Here is a 25,150-nt window from a genome sequence, read left to right as displayed (position 1 = left end):
CCCCTGAAAATTCGGGCAATATGCTGAGAATTTTTCGGGCACCTACTGAAAGAAAAATTAATAGCAATGGTGTAGCTTAAGGAAATGAATAGTTTAAAAATGATCTCCTTGGTAATTAAAATAAAGTTCTAAGCTTGGCCGACTGATTCGCCATTATTCCACTGTAAAAGAGAGTTTTGACATAATTGGACCTGCATGCTTTTTATCCATAAGACATTTCGTTATTTACATTAGCATCCGGCGGTATACTGCGCAACTTTCACGGTCCGTACGGTACACGATGCCATGCGATGTAATGATCGATGCTTGGTTATATGATATTGACACTAACATGTTGAATGCGCGCGAAGCGCGCGAAAAATTTTGGTTATAGTTTTCGGGCAAGTCGTTACTGCCCCCAAATCCAATTGGGCTCCTACGCCTTTGACTACACACATAGACAGTTTTGAGGCTGTTAATCCTGGAACTTGCATTTTCATGCTCACTGATATGATGTGATATCTGCTCTTTGCTTTACAAATTCGAACAGGCGTGTAGCGAGTAATTTGCCAAGGGAGGGGCGAAGCCTGTAGGCAAACTATCTAAGCGTAGCGTAGTTGGCGCGAAGCGTACAAGAAAATTTTGGCCGAAAATGCCTCCCAGATCGCTGGAAATGACACTTCCCAAGCCTTGTAAGTTGCATCTAGGCATTGTCTATTTTGAAATTACTAGCGATATCATAAAGAAAATTTGCTCGGGGGGGGGGCGGTCGCCCCTTCCCGAAATGCGTCATGTTCCCCGACGACTCGGTCGAGTTCAAGACCAGCCACAGTTGGTTCCATAGCACAATTGTACAATTGTTTAAGGCGTCCATACACACACACGCGTTATGATAGACCATATATAGTATATATATATATATAGATACATTAGTGAGAGATGAAAAATGGAAACGTCAAAAATGGAGTTGTCGGTGTAAGGGGTAGGGTGAGGCGCACGTCCCCTCCGTAATCCTCGATCTGCCACTGGCTACCCTGTGTTTATAATAGGGATCAGTGCTGTAATTATGACTGTTCCTCTTTCTCTTCCCGAGGTCTTGGCGTTTATCTTCTACTCATTCCTTTTCTCCCTTTTCTCTCTTTCTTCTTTTTCTTTTCCCTTCCTTCCTCTCCTCCTCCTCTTTATCCCCTCTTTTTTCCTTTTTTCTTCTCTTTTTTTCTCTCCTCTTTTCCTTACCCGGGGGGCGCGCGCCCCCAACGCCCCCCCCTGGATACGCGCCTGCAGACCTGTCAACCAGTTTGACCCCAAAATAGGGAGAAAAACATTTTTCAGGGCCGAAAAGTAGGGAGAACAAGGGGAAATAGGGAGGTTGGTAATTTTCAACTGAAATGATATAAATACTCCTAAATAAGTATAGTCTGCTTATGCAATACAGTGAGAGAATCACCAATCAGTGTTTCTTGTTGTAGTTTACAGCAGCTCGCTTCGCTTTCTACAGGGTTTCTTTAGTAGGCGTCCATTTGAAACAGGGAACAGTGGACTCTGGGTACTGTGACTTCATGGCTAGTATGCTAGATAGAGTCCCATCAAGCTTGAGACTTAAGTCTCAATTGACTGACTGTCTGTCTTAATTGTTCTTGCGAACTACACTGAATAGTTTTTCCTGTTCAGCGTTACTGTATGGAATTACTAAGCATAGGACTAATTGTTGGCTATTTTCAGAAATGTCGCAAGTGATGAAACATTAAAAAACCGGGAGAATAGAATATGAAACCGGGAGATTCAGGTAAAAACCGGTAGTCTCCCGGTAAAACCAGGAGAGTTGACGGGTCTGAGTATGTATACTGGCCTATAATACTGTTGCAAATCTTATGAAATATGACCAGACGTTTAGGCAGTTTTTGAAGATTTCACACAAAATCAAATGTGTGAACAATTCTAACAACCATTTCTTTCTCTAGTAGCTGCATGTTTATCGGAAGAGTGAAGTTGTAAATGTTTTACTTTCTAACGAGAAGTACGTGGAATGTCCAATGTTTCACGTTCGCGGTAAATTCTGCAGGGAAAAAAACACGTCACACGGTGACCTGTATGTTAATGAGCTTTTACTGTTCACGTATCTAGTCAGTGAGAATCTGCTAGCTTTTCTAAATTAGGAATGTCAGCTACCAAGATGCTTCAAAAAAGAGAAGCTTGTTCTTCATCCATAGTATACATAGCTCTATGCTCTTGTGCAATGGCCAATACAGTGATTGAAAAAGAATGACAGCTGAAGAAGTTTGCAAAGTTAATTATTACATTTAGTTGCTGATGTGTTTAAAACTTAAAGGCATTGAAGACTCGCCCCAAACAGCGTGCCGCCATCTTTAAAAAGTTAACTTTCCGTTGCTTGCAAGTTAAGTTTTTCTCTTGTCGCTACAAAATGCAGACAGTAATGAAACGTGATACCTTGTTATCTTTAGCTGGACCTGAGATGTCCATCGCTGTATCGTTTATACACTGTGTTGTGGGTATTGACCACTGCTGTATGTACTGAATATACACTAGTGTCTAATTACCGACGGTAGCAAGCTGTGTGTGTATTTTTTGGGATCGGTGGTGGTGTCTAACACTTCTGTTACACCTCGTTCAAAACTAGTCAGATTACCGGCATTAGACATTTCTTTTTGCGTGAATCTTCACACCCTTTAATCAGGGACAGATTGATCGAAGGTCATATGGGTGAGCAGCTATAGCTGGTTTAATTAAAGGTAACCAGCGTACATTGTACAGGGCTAGACCTTTCATAATTAGGAGTGTTAGCTAAGTGGTTAACGAGGTGCCTTCAAATCGTAAGGTCCCCAGTTCGAGTCACTCCAAGATTAATGTATGTCTTCCAGTTACAGAGTTGTTGACAATTGACAATTCGTAATCATGGACGTTAAATATGAATCTAAGAGACTGACTTCAGTCAGCTTGCGGCTTTGATAAGCCAATGAGGCAATGAGGAGAGAAGAGAAACTTGCAGTCAACTACTGTCAACATAATTTTGTTATGCAAGTGGAAAGAATGCAGCCAATAAAAAGGCAAAATAATTCGAAATATTTGGATAAACAGAAATTTCGTTTTTACAGGTTAATACATGTTACAGGTTGTTGAGGAAATAGTTTTGTTGTAATGTGAAGGCCCAAAACGGGGCCATCTTGAAGATTGTGCAGTTGGGCACAAATCATATGCAATGATCATGAATTTCCTTTTCAATAGCAAAATGTCTACCACCTTAATTTTCCCGTCATTTTGAGAAATAAATCCGTGGGAGATTTGATCAAATATTTACTTGTTCTTCAGGCTTGCTGTTTAGTTCGATGTCATTCTCTGTTAAGGGACTACTTTCCTAATTTGCAAGTTCTTCGGCTCTTAATCTCAAAATTTGGACTTTATTTTGACTTTTGAACTCAATTGTTGGTGTGACTTTTGGCGTTTTACAGAAGTATATACCTGCTGTTATTCTTCTTATACGTGCTGCTACTTATACACTTATTTTAGTGTTTGAATTATACAGTTTATTTTAGCTACACTTATACGTGCTGCTTTTCTAATACTTGTATGATGGACTTCCAATTCAAAGCAAGGTTACCTGTGGTTGCCACGTGACGGGAGAGTTTACTTTATATGAACTTGTCTCCAGTCCTTCTTTACAATGGAACATGATAAGACTCAGGACAAACATGGATAATCGGATAAATGTTTTCATGAGACTTTTTGGACAATGATAGGACAGCTTGTTGTATAGTCTTTTAATACTGGCTATCATATATAGCAGTCGTCTGGCATCAGAGCAAACCAGAGGAATATTTTACTTTTAATTTCAAACCGAATAAGGACTCCAATTTATTATAGGCATAGGCCTATCACACTGCTCAATACGGATTATAAGATTATTGCCCAACAGTTATTGCGATTAACCCTAGATTAAAAGGTGTGCTTCCTTACATCAGATTGGGTACCAGCAAACTGGTTTTCTCAAAACTAGATATATTGGAGAAAATATTAGGCTTGTTTTTAGGTTTAATTGATTATTTTGTATACATGGGCTTGTCTTATTTCATATATTGTCTTATTTCAATAACACACTGTATCATTATATAGTAATACATTGTATAGTAATACACTGTATAATAATACACTATATAATAATACACTATATAATAATACACTATATAATAATACACTGTATAATAATACACTATATAATAATACACTATATAATAATACACTATATAATAATACACTGTATAATAATACACTATATAATAACACACTGTATAGTAACACACTGTATAATAATACACTGTATAATAACACACTGTATAGTAACACACTGTATAATAATACAGTGTATAATAACACACTGTATAGTAACACACTGTATAATAATACAGTGTATAATAATACACTGTATAATAACACACTGTATAATAATACACTATATAATAATACACTATATAATAATACACTGTATAATAATACACTGTATAATAACACACTGTATAATAACACACTGTATAGTAACACACTGTATAATAATACACTGTATAATAATACACTGTATAATAATACACTGTATAATAATACACTATATAATAATACACTGTATAGTAATACACTGTATAGTAACACACTGTATAGTAACACACTGTATAATAATACAGTGTATAATAATACACTGTATAATAACACACTGTATAATAATACACTATATAATAATACACTATATAATAATACACTATATAATAATACACTGTATAATAACACACTGTATAGTAACACACTGTATAATAACACACTGTATAATAATACAGTGTATAATAATACACTGTATAATAATACACTGTATAATAACACACTGTATAGTAACACACTGTATAATAATACAGTGTATAATAATACACTGTATAATAACACACTGTATAATAATACACTATATAATAATACACTATATAATAATACACTATATAATAATACACTGTATAATAATACACTGTATAATAACACACTGTATAGTAACACACTGTATAATAATACAGTGTATAATAACACACTGTATAGTAACACACTGTATAATAATACAGTGTATAATAATACACTATATAGTAATACACTATATAGTAATACACTATATAGTAATATATTGTATAGTAACACACTCTATACTAATTCACTGTATAATAACACACTGTATAATAAAACAATATAGAGTAATACACTGTATAATAAGACACTGTATACTGTATAGTAATACACTGGACATATAATAATTCACTATGTAAGGAGAGGCAGACTTGTTGGAGAGGCAGACACCCCTGATTTTAATTGTTGCCTGTATCAATAAATACAGAAAACTGCAATGTTGTTGCACAGAGGGATTAAATCTGTGAAGGCTGCTCATCACATTACATCTTGTCTTCAGAGGGTTATTAGGATTAATTATCAGCTACAGTCCCAAGTTTGAGACGTAGTCCTGGTTTCCATGGTGATGGGGGTCACCTCTTACCAAAGAACAATTGCTCTGTGTTTTCATACATAGTGTTAGCTAATTCTTCTGGTTCATCACCTCTGGCTCCTGCCATGACCTCCAGTACTTGTCTGAAGAAGAGAAAGTTTAAAAATCAGTCCTCTTAGTTACTTAACAAAAACATTCTGAAACAATTCATAAACCATCATTATAACCAATCGGACAATTTCTTATTAATTTTTAACTTTGAATCATTTTTTTGTTGGAATTGCTAAAATCATCACAGCTGTGCAACTTGACATTCTTACATCTGGACATCTCATATGTCAGTTTTAATTGTTTTGGTATCATATCTACAGTAAATAGGATAAAATAATTCTGTAATTTAAGTAATTTCCAAGAGTAGATCTATTCTCATTGTTCGATAGACAGAGTTGCAGAATGTTTTGATGTGTTGATAATGTTAATGAAAGCAATGAATCAAATGGGTTTAAGTTTCATGTTTTGTATCTGCAAGTGCTGTGATGTTAATACAGAGTAAATGTGTTTCTCTCTGGACATTTGAAACTCTAGAATCTAAAGAATGACTTTAGGCAGAAATGAAAAATCGAATTGAAAATTTGTTGCACGTAATATTTTACTACATTTTCTTCCAGTTGTTGAAAGAATTACCTGGATAAATATCTGGAACACTCCAATAAGACCAAATCAAATTTACCTCAGTTGTCAGCTCAGGTCAAGTCATAAATTCTTTGCTTAAATATGTCTTTTGACAAAATATTTTCTTTAAATTTGATATCAGCTACAGTGCATTTAGGATGACATCAATTAACATCTGACCTTGAAAATTGTTAGAATTGTGAATTATTTTATTGGAGCCATGCAAGTTTTTTGATTTCCAAACAAATTTTCTCTTTGATGAGTTGATCTGTTCTACTAAGTATTCCAGCCACTCCAACTGAAGATTCTCTGGTGTGTAACGAATAGTGTAGAACCTGTACTGATGGGTTATGTGTAGCATATATCATTAGTTTTGTTGCTCCAATGCAAGCTGGTCAAATTAACACTGGTTCCTGATGTTTTGAACCATATGAACATACTCACATTGTATGAACTGATTCATTCCTGCTCTTAACACAGCATATGAACATACTCACATTATATGAACTGGTTCATTCCTGCTCTTTAAACAGCATGTGAAGATACTCACATAATATGAACTGCTTCAGTCCTGCTTTTTACACAGCATGTGAACATACTCACATTATATGAACTGGTTCATTCCTGCTCTTTAAACAGCATGTGAAGATACTCACATAATATGAACTGCTTCAGTCCTGCTCTTTACACAGCATGCCAACATACTCACATTATATGAACTGGTTCATTCCTGCTCTTTAGGCATGTGAACATACTCACATTATATGAACTGGTTCATTCCTGCTCTTTACACAGCATGCCAACATACTCACATTATATGAACTGGTTCATTCCTGCTCTTTATGCAGCATGTGAACATACTCACATTATATGAACTGGTTCATTCCTGCTCTTTACACAGCATGCCAACATACTCACATTATATGAACTGGTTCATTCCTGCTCTTTACACAGTGATTCTTTTCCCACTTTTCTTTCTTCTTTGTTGGAAAGTAAGTTTTCACAAACTTACTACCAGCGTGTGATGCTTTTACTTCGCACCAAGGTGCATCTGAGGAATGATAACAAACAAGAGAAGTTAGGAAAAATTACAGATAAAATGTCACCACATTTGATTAACCTTTGTAACATTCACCAACCATCCTCTATCAGTTAAGAAAAATGATTTTCCTGAATCACAGAGAATTCCTAAAACAGTATCAGCAACCCAGTGTCTTGATCTGAAGTGGTACTCCAAATCATAGCATGAAGCATATCCTATCCTCTCTCCTCCTCATTGTACCCATCCAATCATAACATGCAGGATGTCCTATCCTCTCTCCTCTTCAATGTAACCATCCAATCATAACAGGATGTCCTCTCCTCTCTCCTCCTTAATGTACCCATCCAATCATAACAGGATACAATGTCCTCTCTCCTCTCCTCCTCATTGTACCAATCCAATCATAACATGCAGGATACCCTGTCCTCTCTCCTATTAATTGTACCCATCCAATCATAACATGCAGGATACCCTGTCCTCTATCCTATTAATTGTACCCATCCAATCATAACATGCAGGATACCCTGTCCTCTATCCTATTAATTGTACCCATCCAATCATAACATGCAGGATACCCTGTCCTCTCTCCTATTAATTGTACCCATCCAATCATAACATGCAGGATACCCTGTCCTCTCTCCTATTAATTGTACCCATCCAATCATAACATGCAGGATACCCTGTCCTCTCTCCTATTAATTGTACCCATCCAATCATAACATGCAGGATACCCTGTCCTCTCTCCTATTAATTGTACCCATCCAATCATAACATGCAGGATACCCTGTCCTCTCTCCTCCTCATTGTACCCATCCAATCATAACATGCAGGATACCGTCCTCTCTCCTATTAATTGTACCCATCCAATCATAACATGCAGGATACCCTGTCCTCTCTCCTATTAATTGTACCCATCCAATCATAACATGCAGGATACCCTGTGCTCTCTCCTATTAATTGTACCCATCCAATCGTAACATGTAGGATACCCTGTCCTCTCTCCTCCTCATCGTACCCATCCAATCATAACATGCAGGATGTCCTATCCCCTCTCTTCCTGTTCCCTGCATTGAGTATTGAAGAGATTACTCACCAATAAGAATCGTGGCCCAAACAAGCATACCTTACCTGTTTCTATCATCAGCCTGTCAGCTGGGATACTGCACATTGTATCAAGGTTCTCTTGTGTCTTCAATGAGCTGTAAATATGTAAGTAAGGTAATCAATGTAATATGTAATTAATGTAATTACTGCACATTGTATCAAGGTTCTCTTGTGTCTTCAATGAGCTGTAAATATGTTATTAATGTAATCAATGTAATATGTAATTAATGTAATTACTGCACATTGTATTAAGGTTCTCTTGTGTCTTCAATGAGCTGTAAATATGTAAGTAAGGTAATCAATGTAATATGTAATTAATGTAATTACTGCACATTGTATCAAGGTTCTCTTGTGTCTTCAATGAGCTGTAAATATGTTATTAATGTAATCAATGTAATATGTAATTAATGTAATTACTGCACATTGTATTAAGGTTCTCTTGTGTCTTCAATGAGCTGTAAATATGTAAGTAATGTAATCGATGTAATATGTAATTAATGTAATTACTGCACATTGTATCAAGGTTCTCTTGTGTCTTCAATGAGCTGTAAATATGTTATTAATGTAATCAATGTAATATGTAATTAATGTAATTACACAATATGGAGCAATACAAACCATCTGTAAGGCAACATGTCAAAAGAAATGCTGTAGCTGCTGAAAAATCCTGCTCAGCTAGGATAAATAAATAGCAAATATCCTCAGAGCAGCTGAGCCTGTTGTTTGCAACTGTAGGGCTTTCCAAGTCTTACAAAAGAAATGCTGTAGCTGCTGCAAAATCCTGCTCAGCTAGGATAAATAAATAGCAAATATCCTCAGAGCAGCTGAGCCTATTGTATGCAACTGTAAAGCATTCCAAGTCTTACGCAGCCTTGCTGCATGATGCTGCAGTCCCCTCAGCTTTCTACTTTTGACAAGGTGGCTTAATCAGAATGGTATTTATTAGCTGTAAATAGACTAGATTACAAAAGTCTGACTATAATTTGTGAAAAGTCAAGTGTTGATCGAAGTTCATTCATAACATAAATAGTAAAATAACTGATGGATGAATATCAGTTGCCAAAAAAGAAATCTTCTCTGGGAAAGATTAATCCCGATCCCAGCTATCTGATTAAGCCAATTCAAAGCAAACGAATCAGATCATGTATGGTATGACAACATACCCTTCGGTGTAAACATCCCTCAACAAAATAACGACCAAAACTTCTGAGAAAGCAAACTTCCAGCCTGAAGTAACCTATACTAACCATAGGGTGTGAGCAACAGTGATAATCTGATTTAGAAGTGCTGGCAATCTAATGTTATTAATATTATGGTGTTAAGCAGCCATCGAAACAAAAACAGTTTTACACAGTTTTTAACTGCTATTAATTTAGTTTTTGTAAGTATTTGATAGTTCTCCAAGTAGATAATAAAGATTAACCAGATGTTAGTTAAATATCATAACTTAACATCTTTAAGTATAGGAAATCTCACAAGTCATACCTGGCTACTGTAATATAAATCCTCATCCAATATCCACAAGACAGAATGACATGCTGCCTCCACAACCTCTCCCTTCAAGATACTCACCAACCATTGATGCCGATATAGAATCCAAGCTCTAACATCATCTTTGCCTCTTCTTTAGATCCATCAAAGGAATGAACCTTATTGGAAACAGATATCAACAATCAAAACTTTTCGCACAAATTGCTCTTAAACGGATTGCAAACAAAATGCTCCTGATTGAGTAAATCCGAGCATTTATTTGTTCTACACATGGTTCATGGCATTCCTCTGTTCACAGCAGTCACATATTCTGTGACAGTCACACACCATGTGTTATAAGCAACACAAGTCACCTAGCACATAGCATTTGCATGTCATGTGAGTCACATTGTGTGACACAAGCAACATGAGTCACCTACCACATAGCAGTTGTGTGTCATGTGACAGTCACACACTATGTGATAAAGCAACATGAGTCACCTAACACATAGCAGTTGTGTGTCATGTGACAGTCACACACAATGTGATACAAGCAACATGAGTCGCCTACCACATAGCAGTTGTGTGTCATGTGACAGTCACACACCATGTGATACAAGCAACATGAGACACCTACCACACAGCAGTTGTGTGTCATGTGAGTCACATTGTGTGATACAAGCAACATGAGTCACCTAGCACATAGCAGTTGTGTGTCATGTGACAGTCACACAACATGTGATACAAGCAACATGAGTCACCTACCACACAGCAGTTGTGTGTCATGTGACAGTCACACAACATGTGATACAAGCAACATGAGTCACCTACCACACAGCAGTTGTGTGTCATGTGACAGTCACATTGTGTGATACAAGCACCATGAGTCACCTAGCACATAGCAGTTGTGTGTCATGTGACAGTCACACAACATGTGATACAAGCAACATGAGTCACCTACCACACAGCAGTTGTGTGTCATGTGACAGTCACATTGTGTGATACAAGCACCATGAGTCACCTAGCACATAGCAGTTGTGTGTCATGTGACAGTCACATTGTGTGATACAAGCAACATGAGTCACCTAGCACATAGCAGTTGTGTGTCGTGTGGCAGTCACACACCATGTGATACAAGCAACATGAGTCACCTACCACATAGCAGTTCTGTGTCATGTGACAGTCACATTGTGTGATACAAGCAACATGAGTCATCTACCACATAGCAGTAGCATGTCATGTGTGACAGTCTCATGCTGTGTGAGAGTCACATGACAGTGACCTGCTGTGTTGCATTCAGCTGAGCAGTGACACATCAGGAGATATTTTAATGTACTCTGCAAAGAAGCAGAATGTGAACTCAAGTGATCATCAAGTAACTGACCAACACCTTCCATCATTATACAAGCTCTAACTACACTCATGGGTCAGATTAGCAACTAATTAATTATAATAGTAGTAAGGGACTTACCACTCCTCCACAAAGCATGTCTCTGTTTCTCTTTATGATATCTGAACAAAGGAAAGAAATACAAGCTACTTGAACAAGAACAATTTAGCATTCTTCAGTCTATTGTCTTCATTGTTCTAATTATAGGACAGAATCAGAGAGGACATTTAGACTGGTTGTTTAGCATTCTTCAGTCTATTGTCTTCATTGTTCTTATTATAGGACAGAATCAGAGAGGACATTTAGACTGGTTGTTTAGCATTCTTCAGTCTATTGTCTTCATTGTTCTTATTATAGGACAGAATCAGAGAGGACATTTAGACTGGTTGTTTAGCATTCTTCAGTCTAATGTCTTCATTGCTCTCATTATAGGACAGAATCAGAGAGGACATTAAGGCTGGTTGTTTAGCATTCTTCAGTCTAATGTCTTCATTGTTCTTATTATAGGACAGAGTCAGAGAGAACATTTAGACTGGTTGTTTAGCATTCTTCAGTCTATTGTCTTCATTGTTCTCACTGTTGGACAGAATCAAAGAGGACATTTAGACAGGTTGTTTAGCATTCTTCAGTCTATTGTCTTCATTGATCTTATTATAGGACAGAATCAGAGAGGACATTTAGACAGGTTGTTTAGCAATCTTCAGTCTATTGTCTTCATTGTTCTTATTATAGGACAGAATCAGAGAGGACATTTAGACAGGTTGTTTAGCAATCTTCAGTCTATTGTCTTCATTGTTCTTATTATAGGACAGAATCAGAGAGGACATTTAGACTGGTTGTTTAGCATTCTTCAGTCTATTGTCTTCATTGTTCTTATGATAGGACAGAATCAGAGAGGACATTTAGACTGGTTGTTTAGCATTCTTCAGTCTATTGTCTTCATTGTTCTTATTATAGGACAGAATCAAAGAGGACATTTAGACTGGTTGTTTAGCATTCTTCAGTCTATTGTCTTCATTGTTCTTATTATAGGACAGAATCAGAGAGGACATTTAGACTGGTTGTTTAGCATTCTTCAGTCTATTGTCTTCATTGTTCTTATTATAGGACAGAATCAGAGAGGACATTTAGACTGGTTGTTTAGCATTTTTCAGTCTAATGTCTTCATTGCTCTCATTATAGGACAGAATCAGAGAGGACATTAAGGCTGGTTGTTTAGCATTCTTCAGTCTAATGTCTTCATTGTTCTTATTATAGGACAGAGTCAGAGAGAACATTTAGACTGGTTGTTTAGCATTCTTCAGTCTATTGTCTTCATTGTTCTCACTGTTGGACAGAATCAAAGAGGACATTTAGACAGGTTGTTTAGCATTCTTCAGTCTATTGTCTTCATTGATCTTATTATAGGACAGAATCAGAGAGGACATTTAGACAGGTTGTTTAGCAATCTTCAGTCTATTGTCTTCATTGTTCTTATTATAGGACAGAATCAGAGAGGACATTTAGACAGGTTGTTTAGCATTCTTTAGTCTAATGTCTTCATTGCTTTCATTATAGGACAGAATCAGAGAGGACATTTAGACTGGTTGTTTAGCATTCTTCAGTCTATTGTCTCCATTGTTCTTATTATAGGACAGAATCAGAGAGGACATTTAGACAGGTTGTTTAGCATTCTTCAGTCTATTGTCTTCATTGTTCTTATTATAGGACAGAATCAGAGAGGACATTTAGACTGGTTGATTAGCATTCTTCAGTCTATTGTCTTCATTGTTCTTACTGTTGGACAGAATCAGAGAGGACATTTAGACTGGTTGTTTGGCATTCTTCAGTCTAATGTCTTCATTGCTTTCATTATAGGACAGAATCAGTGAGGACATTTAGACAGGTTGTTTAGCATTCTTCAGTCTACTGTCTTCATTGTTCTTATTATAGGACAGAATCAGAGAGGACATTTAGACTGGTGGTTTAGCATTCTTCAGTCTATTGTCTCCATTGTTCTTATTATAGGACAGAATCAGAGAGGACATTTAGACTGGTGGTTTAGCATTCTTCAGTCTATTGTCTTCATTGTTCTCATTATAGGACAGAATCAGAGAGGACATTTAGACTGGTTGTTTAGCATTCTTCAGTCGATTGTCTTCATTGTTCTTATTATAGGACAGAATCAGAGAGGACATTTAGACTGGTTGTTTAGCATTCTTCAGTCTATTGTCTCCATTGTTCTTATTATAGGACAGAATCAAAGAGGACATTTAGACTGGTTGTTTAGCATTTTTCAGTCTATTGTCTTCATTGTTCTTATTATAGGACAGAATCAGAGAGGACATTTAGACTGGTTGTTTAGCATTCTTCAGTCTATTGTCTTCATTGTTCTTATTATAGGACAGAATCAGAGAGGACATTTAGACTGGTTGTTTAGCATTCTTCAGTCTAATGTCTTCATTGTTCTCATTATAGGACAGAATCAGAGAGGACATTAAGGCTGGTTGTTTAGCATTCTTCAGTCTAATGTCTTCATTGTTCTTATTATAGGACAGAGTCAGAGAGAACATTTAGACTGGTTGTTTAGCATTCTTCAGTCTATTGTCTTCATTGTTCTCACTGTTGGACAGAATCAAAGAGGACATTTAGACAGGTTGTTTAGCATTCTTCAGTCTATTGTCTTCATTGATCTTATTATAGGACAGAATCAGAGAGGACATTTAGACAGGTTGTTTAGCAATCTTCAGTCTATTGTCTTCATTGTTCTTATTATAGGACAGAATCAGAGAGGACATTTAGACAGGTTGTTTAGCATTCTTTAGTCTAATGTCTTCATTGCTTTCATTATAGGACAGAATCAGAGAGGACATTTAGACTGGTTGTTTAGCATTCTTCAGTCTATTGTCTCCATTGTTCTTATTATAGGACAGAATCAGAGAGGACATTTAGACAGGTTGTTTAGCATTCTTCAGTCTATTGTCTTCATTGTTCTTATTATAGGACAGAATCAGAGAGGACATTTAGACTGGTTGATTAGCATTCTTCAGTCTATTGTCTTCATTGTTCTTACTGTTGGACAGAATCAGAGAGGACATTTAGACTGGTTGTTTGGCATTCTTCAGTCTAATGTCTTCATTGCTTTCATTATAGGACAGAATCAGAGAGGACATTTAGACTGGTTGATTAGCATTCTTCAGTCTATTGTCTTCATTGTTCTTATGATAGGACAGAATCAGAGAGGACATTTAGACTGGTTGATTAGCATTCTTCAGTCTATTGTCTTCATTGTTCTTATGATAGGACAGAATCAGAGAGGATATTTAGACAGGTTGTTTAGCATTCTTCAGTCTAATGTCTTCATTGCTTTCATTATAGGACAGAATCAGAGAGGACATTTAGACAGGTTGTTTAGCATTCTTCAGTCTATTGTCTTCATTGTTCTTATTATAGGACAGAATCAGAATCAGGTATATAGTTCCTGGTTAGAAGGTCACTACTTGCTTTCACAGAAAAAAATGTAAAACTAACCTATAAAATCAGCATGAGCTGCCCTACAGTGAAGAAACATTGGAAGATTGGTGTCTGCAACTATATCCAATTGCTTCTCAAAGTATCTGGCAAAGAGAGATTAGAAAGTGAAGCCTTTCAAGGTCATGCTTCAAGCTATACATTATATTACACACTACTCCTCTAGGTCAAATAACACAGCATATCAAACAGAACATCATATCAGGGACGAAACCTCAAAACAATACTGCAATAGTGCAGTAACCAGGTGTACCTGTGTATGGGGTTGAAGGAGAGGAATGAGGAGTGGGTTGGAAGAGAGGGATGGAGAAGAGGGATGAGGACTGGGATGGAGGAGGAGGGATGATGACTGGGATGGAGGAGGAGGGGGAGGACTGTTGTGGAGGAGAGGGGTGAGGAATGTGATGGAGGAGAGGGAAGAGGACTGGGATGAGAATGGGAAGAGGATGATGAAGGAAACAGACATGCTACTTTGTCTCTTAAAATACATTAACACTTACTTGAGTTGTTCTTCCTTGGGACAAAAATGAAGTCTGTCGTAATCTGAAAAGAAAACAAGCCAGTTCAACAGAAGATTGAGAATGGAAAACAAAATAGCATGAAACAGACATGAAACCTGAAAACATGAAAACCCCATGAATATTACATCACTATTCAGCCATATCACTGGATCATGCTACTGTACATTTTACTGAGCCATCTAAGTTTATTCTAATAGTTTGGCTGCACGATTAATCATAATCATATAATCAATTAAGAATTAAATTTCACAAGCTATTACAGAATCTCATGAAGTACTGCTTGAAATCATGAATATTGACAGTGTTTCTTTATGAATTGATGGCAAACCACTACTTTGAGATCATGACTGGTTTGGATTGAGGGTTTGTGTGACATCCAGGAGGTCATAAACAGCATACCTATCTAACGCAAACTAGTACCTGATCTGTCACTCAGATTTGTTCATGTCCGACAACAACACAAAATGCCTTTTCACTTTTCATGGATGAGAAAAGTCCAATTGAAAAAAAACATTGATCAATTTTAAAATTGTTCAAGTAAAAATATGTAGATACCTACAATATATAGATGCCTACTATCTATAGATACCTACTATCGGTCTACTACGTATAGATACCTACTATATATAGATACCAACTTTATGTAGATACCATTTAGATACCTACTATGTATAGATACCATACTATATAAATATATATTCCTAGTTTATAAGGATACCTACTATATATATATATATAGATTCCTAGTATATAGATAACTACTATATATAGATACCTACCATATGTAGATAACTACTTCATATAGGTAACTATTATATATAGATACCTAATATATATATATACCTACTATATAGATACCAACTATATATATACTTACTATATATAGATAACTACTATATATAGATAACTACTATATATAGATACCTACTATATATAGATACCAACTATATATAGATACCTACTATATATAGATACCTAGTATATATAGATACCAACTATATATAGATACCTACTATATATAGATACCTAGTATATATAGATAACTACTATTATAGATACCTACCATATATAGATAACTACTTCATATAGATACCTAATATATATATATATACCTAGTATATATAGATAACTACTATTATAGATATCTACCATATGTAGATAACTACTTCATATAGATAAATATTACATATAGATACCTAATATATATATATATACCTAGTATATAGATAACTATTATATTTATATAGATACCTACAATGCGGTATAAGATGAATTTAATCGATATCATTAGACTCAGAAAAGGTAAACATTGTAAACAATTGGAAAGCATGATACATCAAGAAGGGATATTGGTATTCTACAGATATACAAGTGCAACATTGAATAATCAACATATGTTTGTATTATACCTTCTCTTCTTGTTGTTAATAGATGTTTGCAGCTCTCATTAAATATACACTCACCAAGACCAATTTCACCCACAGCAACAACTTTTTCTTTGTTACTGTTAATAAGGTCCTTCAAAGCAGATATGTAAGCATCTGGTCCTTGTGAATATTTATCAAACTCTGAGCATCTTGTCGGATGACAACCAACAGTGCTGAACAGCAAACCTGTAGAAATGATCAAATCAATGTTTTAAAGCTACTTACAAAGAGCCTTTACCAGTTATTCTTATCAGACAAAAAATATCTATTTACAATGATTAACAAAAGTAAACATTTACAGAGTCAACCAGTCGCTACAAATTACGATGTAGTCGGCTGCAACGTGCTAGTTTAATTAGTCTCAGTTTTATTACCCTCCCAACTTTTAGACAAAAAGGTTGATCAAGTTTTATATTCACACTCATGCTTTAAGGCATAAATTAAGAATACAATAAAAGTTCCACAAAATGGTTTCTAAAAATTGAAAAATATAAATTGTTGGGTCAAAATTCTGTTCCTTGCTTTTTGAGAAATGAAATTTTAATTTTCAGATGGAAAAATTGCTGTGATATACATGGAACTCTCCAAGGTATACACAAGTTATACCATTAACACCTACGACTTACAGTAAAGAAAAAAAAAATTATGGGGGTGGCCAGCATTGTGAAATTTTTTCAAGGAACAGAATTTCTGTGTGAGGGACAGAATTTCAAACAGCAGTTTGAAGTGTCAATTTAACAAGTGATTGCCCTATGACCACCCCAGACTTTGTTGAAACTTCACCAAACAGCTCCATTATACACATGTATAATGTAATCACATAAAGAGTTTGCTCTGTATTATCTTAAGTTGTCCAGATGCTACAGCCCTCCAAAAACTGTTGCACAGATTTCACTGAAATTGTTGTCAACGTGATTCTTCCAAACTTTTGACACTACTAACTCTTCACTACAATAAGTTAACAAACCTCACAACAATTTTGTTGCGTTATTCTTTGTCAAACATTCTAATGTCAAACCAGCAACAAGTATCTCCTTTTTAAAGCTAAATGCATCTAAAAAGCAAACTTTCACTTCCATAAATTATATTTGCAAATTTTCGAGAGCCCTGGTCATACAATATCTCAAACCATCAACTGATTATTATCTGGCCATAAGGCTATTACCAATGATGGCTACATGAATTCACAAATGATGGAACCACTAGACTTCAAAGTTAGTGCCACAGAGTGTTTTGGAAAATGGTCCCTTCATCAGAATGTTAAATTGTGGGCTTGTGGGCAGAACTAAGATATTTATACTTTGATCAAAGTTTCACATGTGTCCAATATTTTGCTGATGCAGTCTTTATCTACAAGGTGCACAAGGGACAATACTGTACATGGAATACTTCACACAGTGTAAATTTTGTTTTGAGGATATCTGCACGGTTCCTAGCTGGCTCTCTCATATTTGGATAAAACTCAATCAGAATAATTACATAATAACATCACACAAAATATAGCTCCCTACACTATGTGGTTTCTTACATAAGGCTATCTGATAGTTAGTTCAAACCTCCATTTTGCCTTTAAATAAATTTGTTACAAAAATCTGTGTTCTTTTCCTCTGGCTTTGAGAGTTCATGTCTTGCCCTTAATATCAGATTTTTCAATCAAAAACATGAAACTAATACTGAGAACTCTTTCAATAATGTTAACATGTGTCATGTTCAAAGCTCTCAGGTGAATCTGTCAATTTTGGCCAGATATTCCAAATCCAATCATTTAAATTCTGTTTCCATCTTACCATTTGTATTAGCAAGTTCTAAAGCTGCTTTGCTATCTGTAAGACTGCCTCCTGTTATGAAAACCTAGATGAGAAATATAACGTCAGACAATTCATAGACTTCCCAAAATGACATGTATTCCAGCAATACTTAATATGAATAATTATTACTGCTTGGTGTGGTACATGGGAGCAGAAGATTTAGAGAAATGTTCTCCCCCCCCCCACCCCTCCACTCACCAAAGAGGACAAAATGAACTATTTCCTTACACATCTCCAGATACATGACAGTGAGACTCCATATGATGATGAACTGGAGCTCCCATCCCGGGATAGTTATTTTAATTCCTACAAAAAATGTATTCAAAGTGTAGACAGCATGATAAAATTCAAGACTTCAATGTAACAGCTGTCTGCTTGAAAGTGTCAAAATATAACCAGAGCAGAGAGGCTCCATTACTATTATAATTACACTCATGAAGGAATACAACGGCAACTGATCAACATGTAATACCAACCACAGTTCACTACTCCAAGATTTACACTCAACCATGTACAGTAATCATAGGATATGTAGGGAAATATTTACTTTTTGGACACCAACATCACATGCCCTCTCCAAGACATCATGAAAGTCATCTGAAAGATAATAGTTTCAATGTATTTTCACTACATGCATTGTCATTGTGCAAGGTTTCTACACACTTGCATTTAACTTTCCTCTCAATGAGTTTCTGTTACAAATGCCAATTAGCTCTTAAACTTTACTGGACAATTATTCCCTCTATCTGCTAGAGAACAGAAATAGGTTTGAATGATTCCAATAATAATCACCTCATTTGAGGTGATATCAAATTACAAAATTTATGGTATGACTTCATTCATCATTCATCTCTCTCATAACATATATTGATAAAGCAATAGAAACCTTTATTGCAATTATTGTGATGAATTTTTAAAAAACCTGATTCTAAGAGACAGAGAAATCACATGAATATCAACAATACACAAGTGAGGGAGATTAGCTGACCAGAAATGCAAACTGAGAAAGAATACACTATTTTAATCTAACCAACTGGCAAAGTTGACACAACTAATCACGTCACTCTCTGTTTGGTATTAAATTATGACAAGATAAATATTTAAGTCCTAAACTTTAGCAAACTTATAAACTTATTAAAATCTAAGGTGAGGTGGGGAAAAAAGTATTTGTAATATATCAACAATTCTGAAAAATGGGGAAATTTGGGGAAAGGTATTAGTTGTGCTGTAACTTAGCTTTAGCACACTTATAAACTTATTAAAATCTAAGGTGAGGTGGGGAAAAAAGTATTTGTAATATATCAACAATTCTGAAAAATGGGGAAATTTGGGGAAAGGTATTAGTTGTGCTGTAACTGCAAGGTGATGGTGTTCAACAATCTAAAAACTTTAAATCTGGGATTATTCAATCAGTGATCGAGTTACCTTGATGCTTCTGTGATCCATGATACAAGCCCCTAAACACCTTATCTGAAAAGAAATCATCCATTAGTGATTTAATATGTTTATGACAGGGAAAATGGCTACAAAAACAAACTTGAAAGTTTGAAACTCTTTGGTTGCTAGGACACAGTCACACCAAGCAATGACAGTTCATCTGCTTAGAAATTTAGTGACTTGTTTACTGTGCCTTCTTCTTGCAAGGCCAAACATACACTACGACTGCTTTAATTGAAATTTGAATTGAAGAAAGAAATCATCATTTATGAGAAGCAGCATGAGGACAACTTGGTATTCCAGAGAAAACCAAACTATGACACAAAGGCTGGCCCTGCATAAAGCAAAACCTGGACCACATAAAGCAAAACTGGACCACATAAAGCAAAACTGGACCACATAAAGCAAAACTGGACCACATAAAGCAAAACTGGACCACATAAAGCAAAACTGGACCACATAAAGCAAAACTGGACCACATAACATCAAGATATTGAGTGTGTAAAAGTAAGTTGGCCTGACGTTTCGATCCTAGCAGGATCTTTTTCAAAGGCTAAATGACAAGTAACAGTAACAGAAGGGACAAAAACACACACAGAATACAGACAGGTTAATGAGCATGGTGAACACAAAAAGATAGATGTAAGGGGATTAGTAGACAAGGGATGGAGAGACAAAAGAAAAAAACCAACAGGAGAAGTGGAGAGGTAGGAGATAAACAGTGGAGGGACAAAGAGAGGATTAAGGGAAGGGGGTAGGGAATAAAGACATTGAGTGAAGTAAATCTATCGCAGAATTGCTATAATTTACACATTTGTACCTAGTACAATGTGCAGGTAATTATGTACTGTCACCAACTCACCTGTAAGATTAGCACCAATATCTATGGAATATAAAATAACAATATTATGATAACTGACGACACATTACTATACTTTTCATTTCTTATACATTAATTTTAAATTTTACAGACATAGAATTGTTCTTGACTCTGATAAGCAGACTGTCCTGACCCAAATACTTGCACAGCATTTTATGGCTATAAATTTCAAATTTTAATCTTCAGACAACACAAGCATTTTATTTCTTTTAGACTTGCAGAAGTTTGCAGCAGTTTGTAGCTGTGTTTGAGGCTCCTCATCATCTGTAAGATAAATTCTAAGCATGAACATGTTTTAACTGAGGACAGGCTGCAAGCATTGTTCTTTGAGCTTCTGTAGGCATATACTGTAATAAGTTTGTAAGGGGATGAAGGCAGTACTTTTCTTGAGTGGTTTTTCCATACAGCATTTGCCCACTACAGTAAATAAGCATTCTCGAAGCAGGCCTTCTTTATCCACTAATTCTCAATATCCAGGTAAATGTATACTTCAATGTGAAATATATAAGTACTAGCCTAGTTATTTTCACACTGTTCACATTGCTGAGCCATAAAGCTGTTTCTCATGTTCAGCAACAAGCCTAGGTTCATCTTCATCTAAGTCAGTCCATTGGGTATTGTATAGGTATGTTGGGTCAGGACAGGGCAAGTCCAAAATATTCTATCCCATGAAGTCAAATTTCATTGGAATAGTGAGTACATGGTATCATTTTGAAGCAAATGAAGTTTTCAAATTGTTTTTTTTTTTTGGGGGGGGGGGAACTTTTCCATATTCCATAAATTACAGGTTGCTAATTTGCATAATTAAAATATCAGTGTGATGTACGGGACATTTTTAAATTTGATCTACTGTACCAGCCAGCAGCATGACTCAATTGAATATTTGTTATGTGAGAACTTGGACACCCTGTCTTCCAGTAATTTTGAAAACAGTTTACTTTTGTGAATTAATTAGTCATGGTAACTAGGTACAGTAGATTAAAAAACCAATGTTTTGTACGTCACAACCTCGGAAGGTTTGTTAGGTTTTAATAGGGATAAAAAACAATGTTTTCTGAGATATTCTGTAAAGTTCTAATTTATGCCGTTACTAAACAAAACCTTCCAATATATTTTTAAAATTATGCGTAGTATATAATAAAATTTTAAAATGTGACGTACGGGACAAAAGGTGACGTACGGGACAAAATGTGACAAACACTATTAGATTGACAGTTGCTTCAACAGTGATTTCTGGTGGAAACATTTTCCTTTTCTAGTTGATAGTTTCATGCATTAAATGGATACTGCAAGTTCTACATTGTGCACTGTTTAAATTGATTTTGTGTTGGACTGTAATGCATAGAATCTTACAAAGTCTAATTATAGTATGCCTGAAAAGCCAACTTAGGTAAACATCATAAGAAAAAAACTATCAACTGATTATCAATCTATCCAGATGTATCCAGGAACCAAACTGTAGGTGGCAGTAATGCTCCCATTTCAGCATCTAAATCCTCAACATTGACACAAATGAGGAAAATTAAACGATGTGGAATCCAGATTTAATACTAAATATGGTAAACTGTCATATCACTGCTAACTCTGCACCATAGTTGATGTACAGTAACTATGTAGTTCAGATGATAATTGGGAAGTTTTTCCATCTCATTGTTGTGAGCTTCTTAAGGAAACTTTTTTAAAGCGTTAGTTTCAGTGTTATTGATGTGTTTTTGTACCAGTGTATTACTGTATAGATAGAATTATTTTTCTACAGTTCATTATGTTCCAGACTGAAGCTACATACAGTAGTTCCAAGGACATTGTTTCACCATGAGGTTGTCTGAATATGAGAACGTACAAGTTGTTCTGCTGATGGATCTATTACTTTCATGTATGCACCTACCTATTTTTTCATTAGAGCTACAATTCATTAAAATATGGATGTATACAGTATTTAAAGTATATATCCGTAGATTTAGAATATTTTTTGTGCCTTACAGTCTTTAACTTGTGCATACACCCTCCCAATTAGAGCCGCTATCCCATCCCTCACCCACAAATCATGAAATTATTGCACACAACAAACACTGACATTCTGGGAATATATCCAAATTCATGCTCATAATGAGGAAACAACTTTAAAGTAAACATCCAGTAACAATAAAGTAAATTTTCAAAGTCCATTTGTGTATGGAAATATTGTCCCTTACCTCACATGACCGGTATGTCGCAGGTTTATCACTCATGTTGTCAAGTGCTGTACCACAATCACTTATATAATACTTTTTGTTGATATTATGCTACATTGTACTTTAATATTTAGCTATACATCAGTGATATAAGATGATTGCTGCACTTTTACCTTCTGAGTTTTTTCTAACTTCAATGAGTGTTTCGATAAAAAAAAAAAAGTTTTTGATCGTCCCGTACGCCATGCTGCATTTTGATAAAGACCCAATTAATGTAATGTCAGTCAATATTTCTTATTTGTTTTTAATAAAGTGTTAGCTTTAAACCAAAAATGATTCTGGAATATTTCTTTGTTGTAACCTCGAGACACATTTAAATCTCTGAAATGTTCCGTACATCACAGTGCAAATAGCTTGGACCTGCCCTACTGTACATTGTATGAAAGCTATGTAATATGTATGGTCACAGAATTGGGTTGTGATTGCCATCAGTTTTAAAACAACGCTACACACAGTAAACTTCAACTGGTATGCTATTGCATGGGACAACACATCGAGCAGCATGAGGCCTACACTGTTAAGCCGAGGCTCTTAGCAGTATGACTGTTCGTGAACATCACATACAGTATGACAGAGTACATGTGTGGTAAGAAATATCGTGGAACCAGTCTGGCCCACCGGTGATTGACTTGCAAGTTTGAGCCCAGCTGTCAGCGTGCTATTCATAACTCACTTAACTGTGAAAATACAATATTCAGAAACCAATATGTAAGTAGTAGAATCGAAAATATGAGTTTACCTATAAACCTCACTGACTTGCTCAAGCAGGCTGTCATCTCGTCTCCTAATCAGTGTATATATTTACCTGGACCAACTACGTCAATGGGGAGATTGTATTCTGAGTGTTTCACGTACGTACCAAAGGCACAGTGATTCAAACACTTGGTATTGCATTCTGAGTGTGTCACTTACCGCTGCACCACCGTAAGCCAAACACTTGGTATTGCATTCTGAGTGTTTCGCGCACATCGGTGATTCAAACACTTGGTACAGCTCACAGAGTGCTTTGTTTCCATCATTTCTTGACTTGATTTTATGAATTTGGGTTTCACAATGATCTAAAAGTAACTGGTATCTTCATCGTCTCTATCCCAACACATCCAAAAGCTGCACAATTTACCACTAAAACGATTCATATTATCAGCGAATCTGAAACGGAAGTGACGTTAGAGGTCAACTAGCTGTGTTGTCGACACACCTTAAAACTAATCTTAGCCGATCTTATAAGGATTGGATCGAGCAACCTATCGTGTTCGACCCATGAGAACTTAAGCCCGTTATTGTGGCGTTCTGTTGTCTACGGAAAGCTTATTTCTTCGAACTGACAACGGTTTAAATAATATGTGAGTAGCACCTGAGAGCACGTCACATGACCCTATGGTTTGTATGTTTTCGTACCGTAGAGTGATCCCTCCATGTCAGCTTAAATTCGATATATCTGGTTGCGGTGGCTTAGCAACAAATGGGCTTCTTATGTATACATCCCAGATCTAGGCCAGATATAAAAACCCAGATCTGGAATTTCAATCTGGGCCAGATCTGCTCCAGATCTGGAATTTATATTGGCCAGACAAAAAGATGGGCAGATATAACTTGATATAAAATAAAGTTTTATATGGCCCATATAAAATTTTATCTGGTTAAATTTTATTGCATCCATATCTTGGCCAGATAAAACTTTATCTGGTTGATATAAAGAAAATCCAGATAAACTTTTATATGGCCCATATAAAATTTTATCAGGTTAAATTTTATTGCATCCATATCTGGGCCAGATAAAACTTTATCTGGTTGATATAAAGAAAATCCAGATAAACTTTTATATGGCCCATATAAAATTTTATATGGTTGAAGTTTATGGCTTCCATATCTGACCCATATAAAATTGTATCTGGCTAAATGTTTAGCCATCCATATCTGGGCCAGATACAACTTTATCTGGTTGATATAAGAAAATCCAAATAATCCAGTTATATCTGGCTCTATATGGCCAGATAAATCTTTATCTGCATATCTGGAATAGATATATGTAAGCGGGTTATGTCCATCAAATAGGAAATAAGTGGACAAAACTGGACTAGCATTGAGAGTAACTTCCAGCGTGATCAGTTATCTCTGTTATCTCTGTTCTGGTACGGAGACCCATACAGAGAGCAAGACACACGCCAAATATAAACACAGAAATCAACTGGATTGG

At 35.8% G+C, this 25,150-nt stretch overlaps 1 protein-coding gene across 3 annotated transcripts; it reads right to left on the bottom strand.

The window, feature by feature from the left end:
* Positions 1–5,040: 5,040 nt before the first annotated feature.
* LOC139973835 (deoxyribonuclease TATDN1-like) lies at positions 5,041–24,166 on the bottom strand. Of its 3 annotated transcripts, none has more exons than XM_071980711.1 (13): positions 23,866–24,166; positions 20,705–20,725; positions 19,831–19,875; positions 18,953–19,002; positions 18,385–18,448; positions 16,634–16,783; positions 15,150–15,192; positions 14,650–14,735; positions 11,221–11,261; positions 9,852–9,928; positions 8,304–8,374; positions 7,052–7,184; positions 5,041–5,604 (listed from the first exon to the last, which is right to left on the bottom strand). In XM_071980711.1, the coding sequence occupies exons 1-13, from the start codon at positions 23,900–23,902 to the stop codon at positions 5,502–5,504; spliced, it is 921 nt and encodes a 306-aa protein (XP_071836812.1). In that variant the 5' UTR covers positions 23,903–24,166; the 3' UTR covers positions 5,041–5,501. The 3 variants fall into 3 exon arrangements, with proteins under 3 accessions (XP_071836812.1, XP_071836811.1, XP_071836813.1); XM_071980710.1 differs by lacking the exon at positions 23,866–24,166 and adding an exon at positions 23,693–23,821 and having other exon boundaries at positions 5,043–5,604; XM_071980712.1 differs by lacking the exons at positions 5,041–5,604; positions 7,052–7,184; positions 8,304–8,374; positions 23,866–24,166 and adding exons at positions 8,653–8,824; positions 23,693–23,824.
* Between the last annotated feature and the right edge of the window lie 984 nt (positions 24,167–25,150).

The sequence above is a fragment of the Apostichopus japonicus genome, chromosome 9, assembly GCF_037975245.1.
Source record: "Apostichopus japonicus isolate 1M-3 chromosome 9, ASM3797524v1, whole genome shotgun sequence".
Lineage (NCBI taxonomy): Eukaryota > Metazoa > Echinodermata > Holothuroidea > Aspidochirotida > Stichopodidae > Apostichopus > Apostichopus japonicus.
The sequence above is the reverse complement of the archived record's forward strand: the minus strand, read 5'-3'. Positions and strand labels throughout refer to the sequence as shown.

What these genes read in the sequence shown, in the direction of transcription:
- LOC139973835 (XM_071980711.1), bottom strand. Translation starts at nt 23,902, where the DNA reads ATGCAATACCAAGTGTTTGGCTTACGGTGGTGCAGCG. An exon ending in GTGATGTTGGTGTCCAAAAA is followed by an intron (nt 18,449 to 18,952) that starts GTAAATATTTCC and finishes TTTCTCATCTAG; the next exon opens with GTTTTCATAACAGGAGGCAG. An exon ending in TGTGGGTGAAATTGGTCTTG is followed by an intron (nt 15,193 to 16,633) that starts GTGAGTGTATAT and finishes TTTTCTTTTCAG; the next exon opens with ATTACGACAGACTTCATTTT.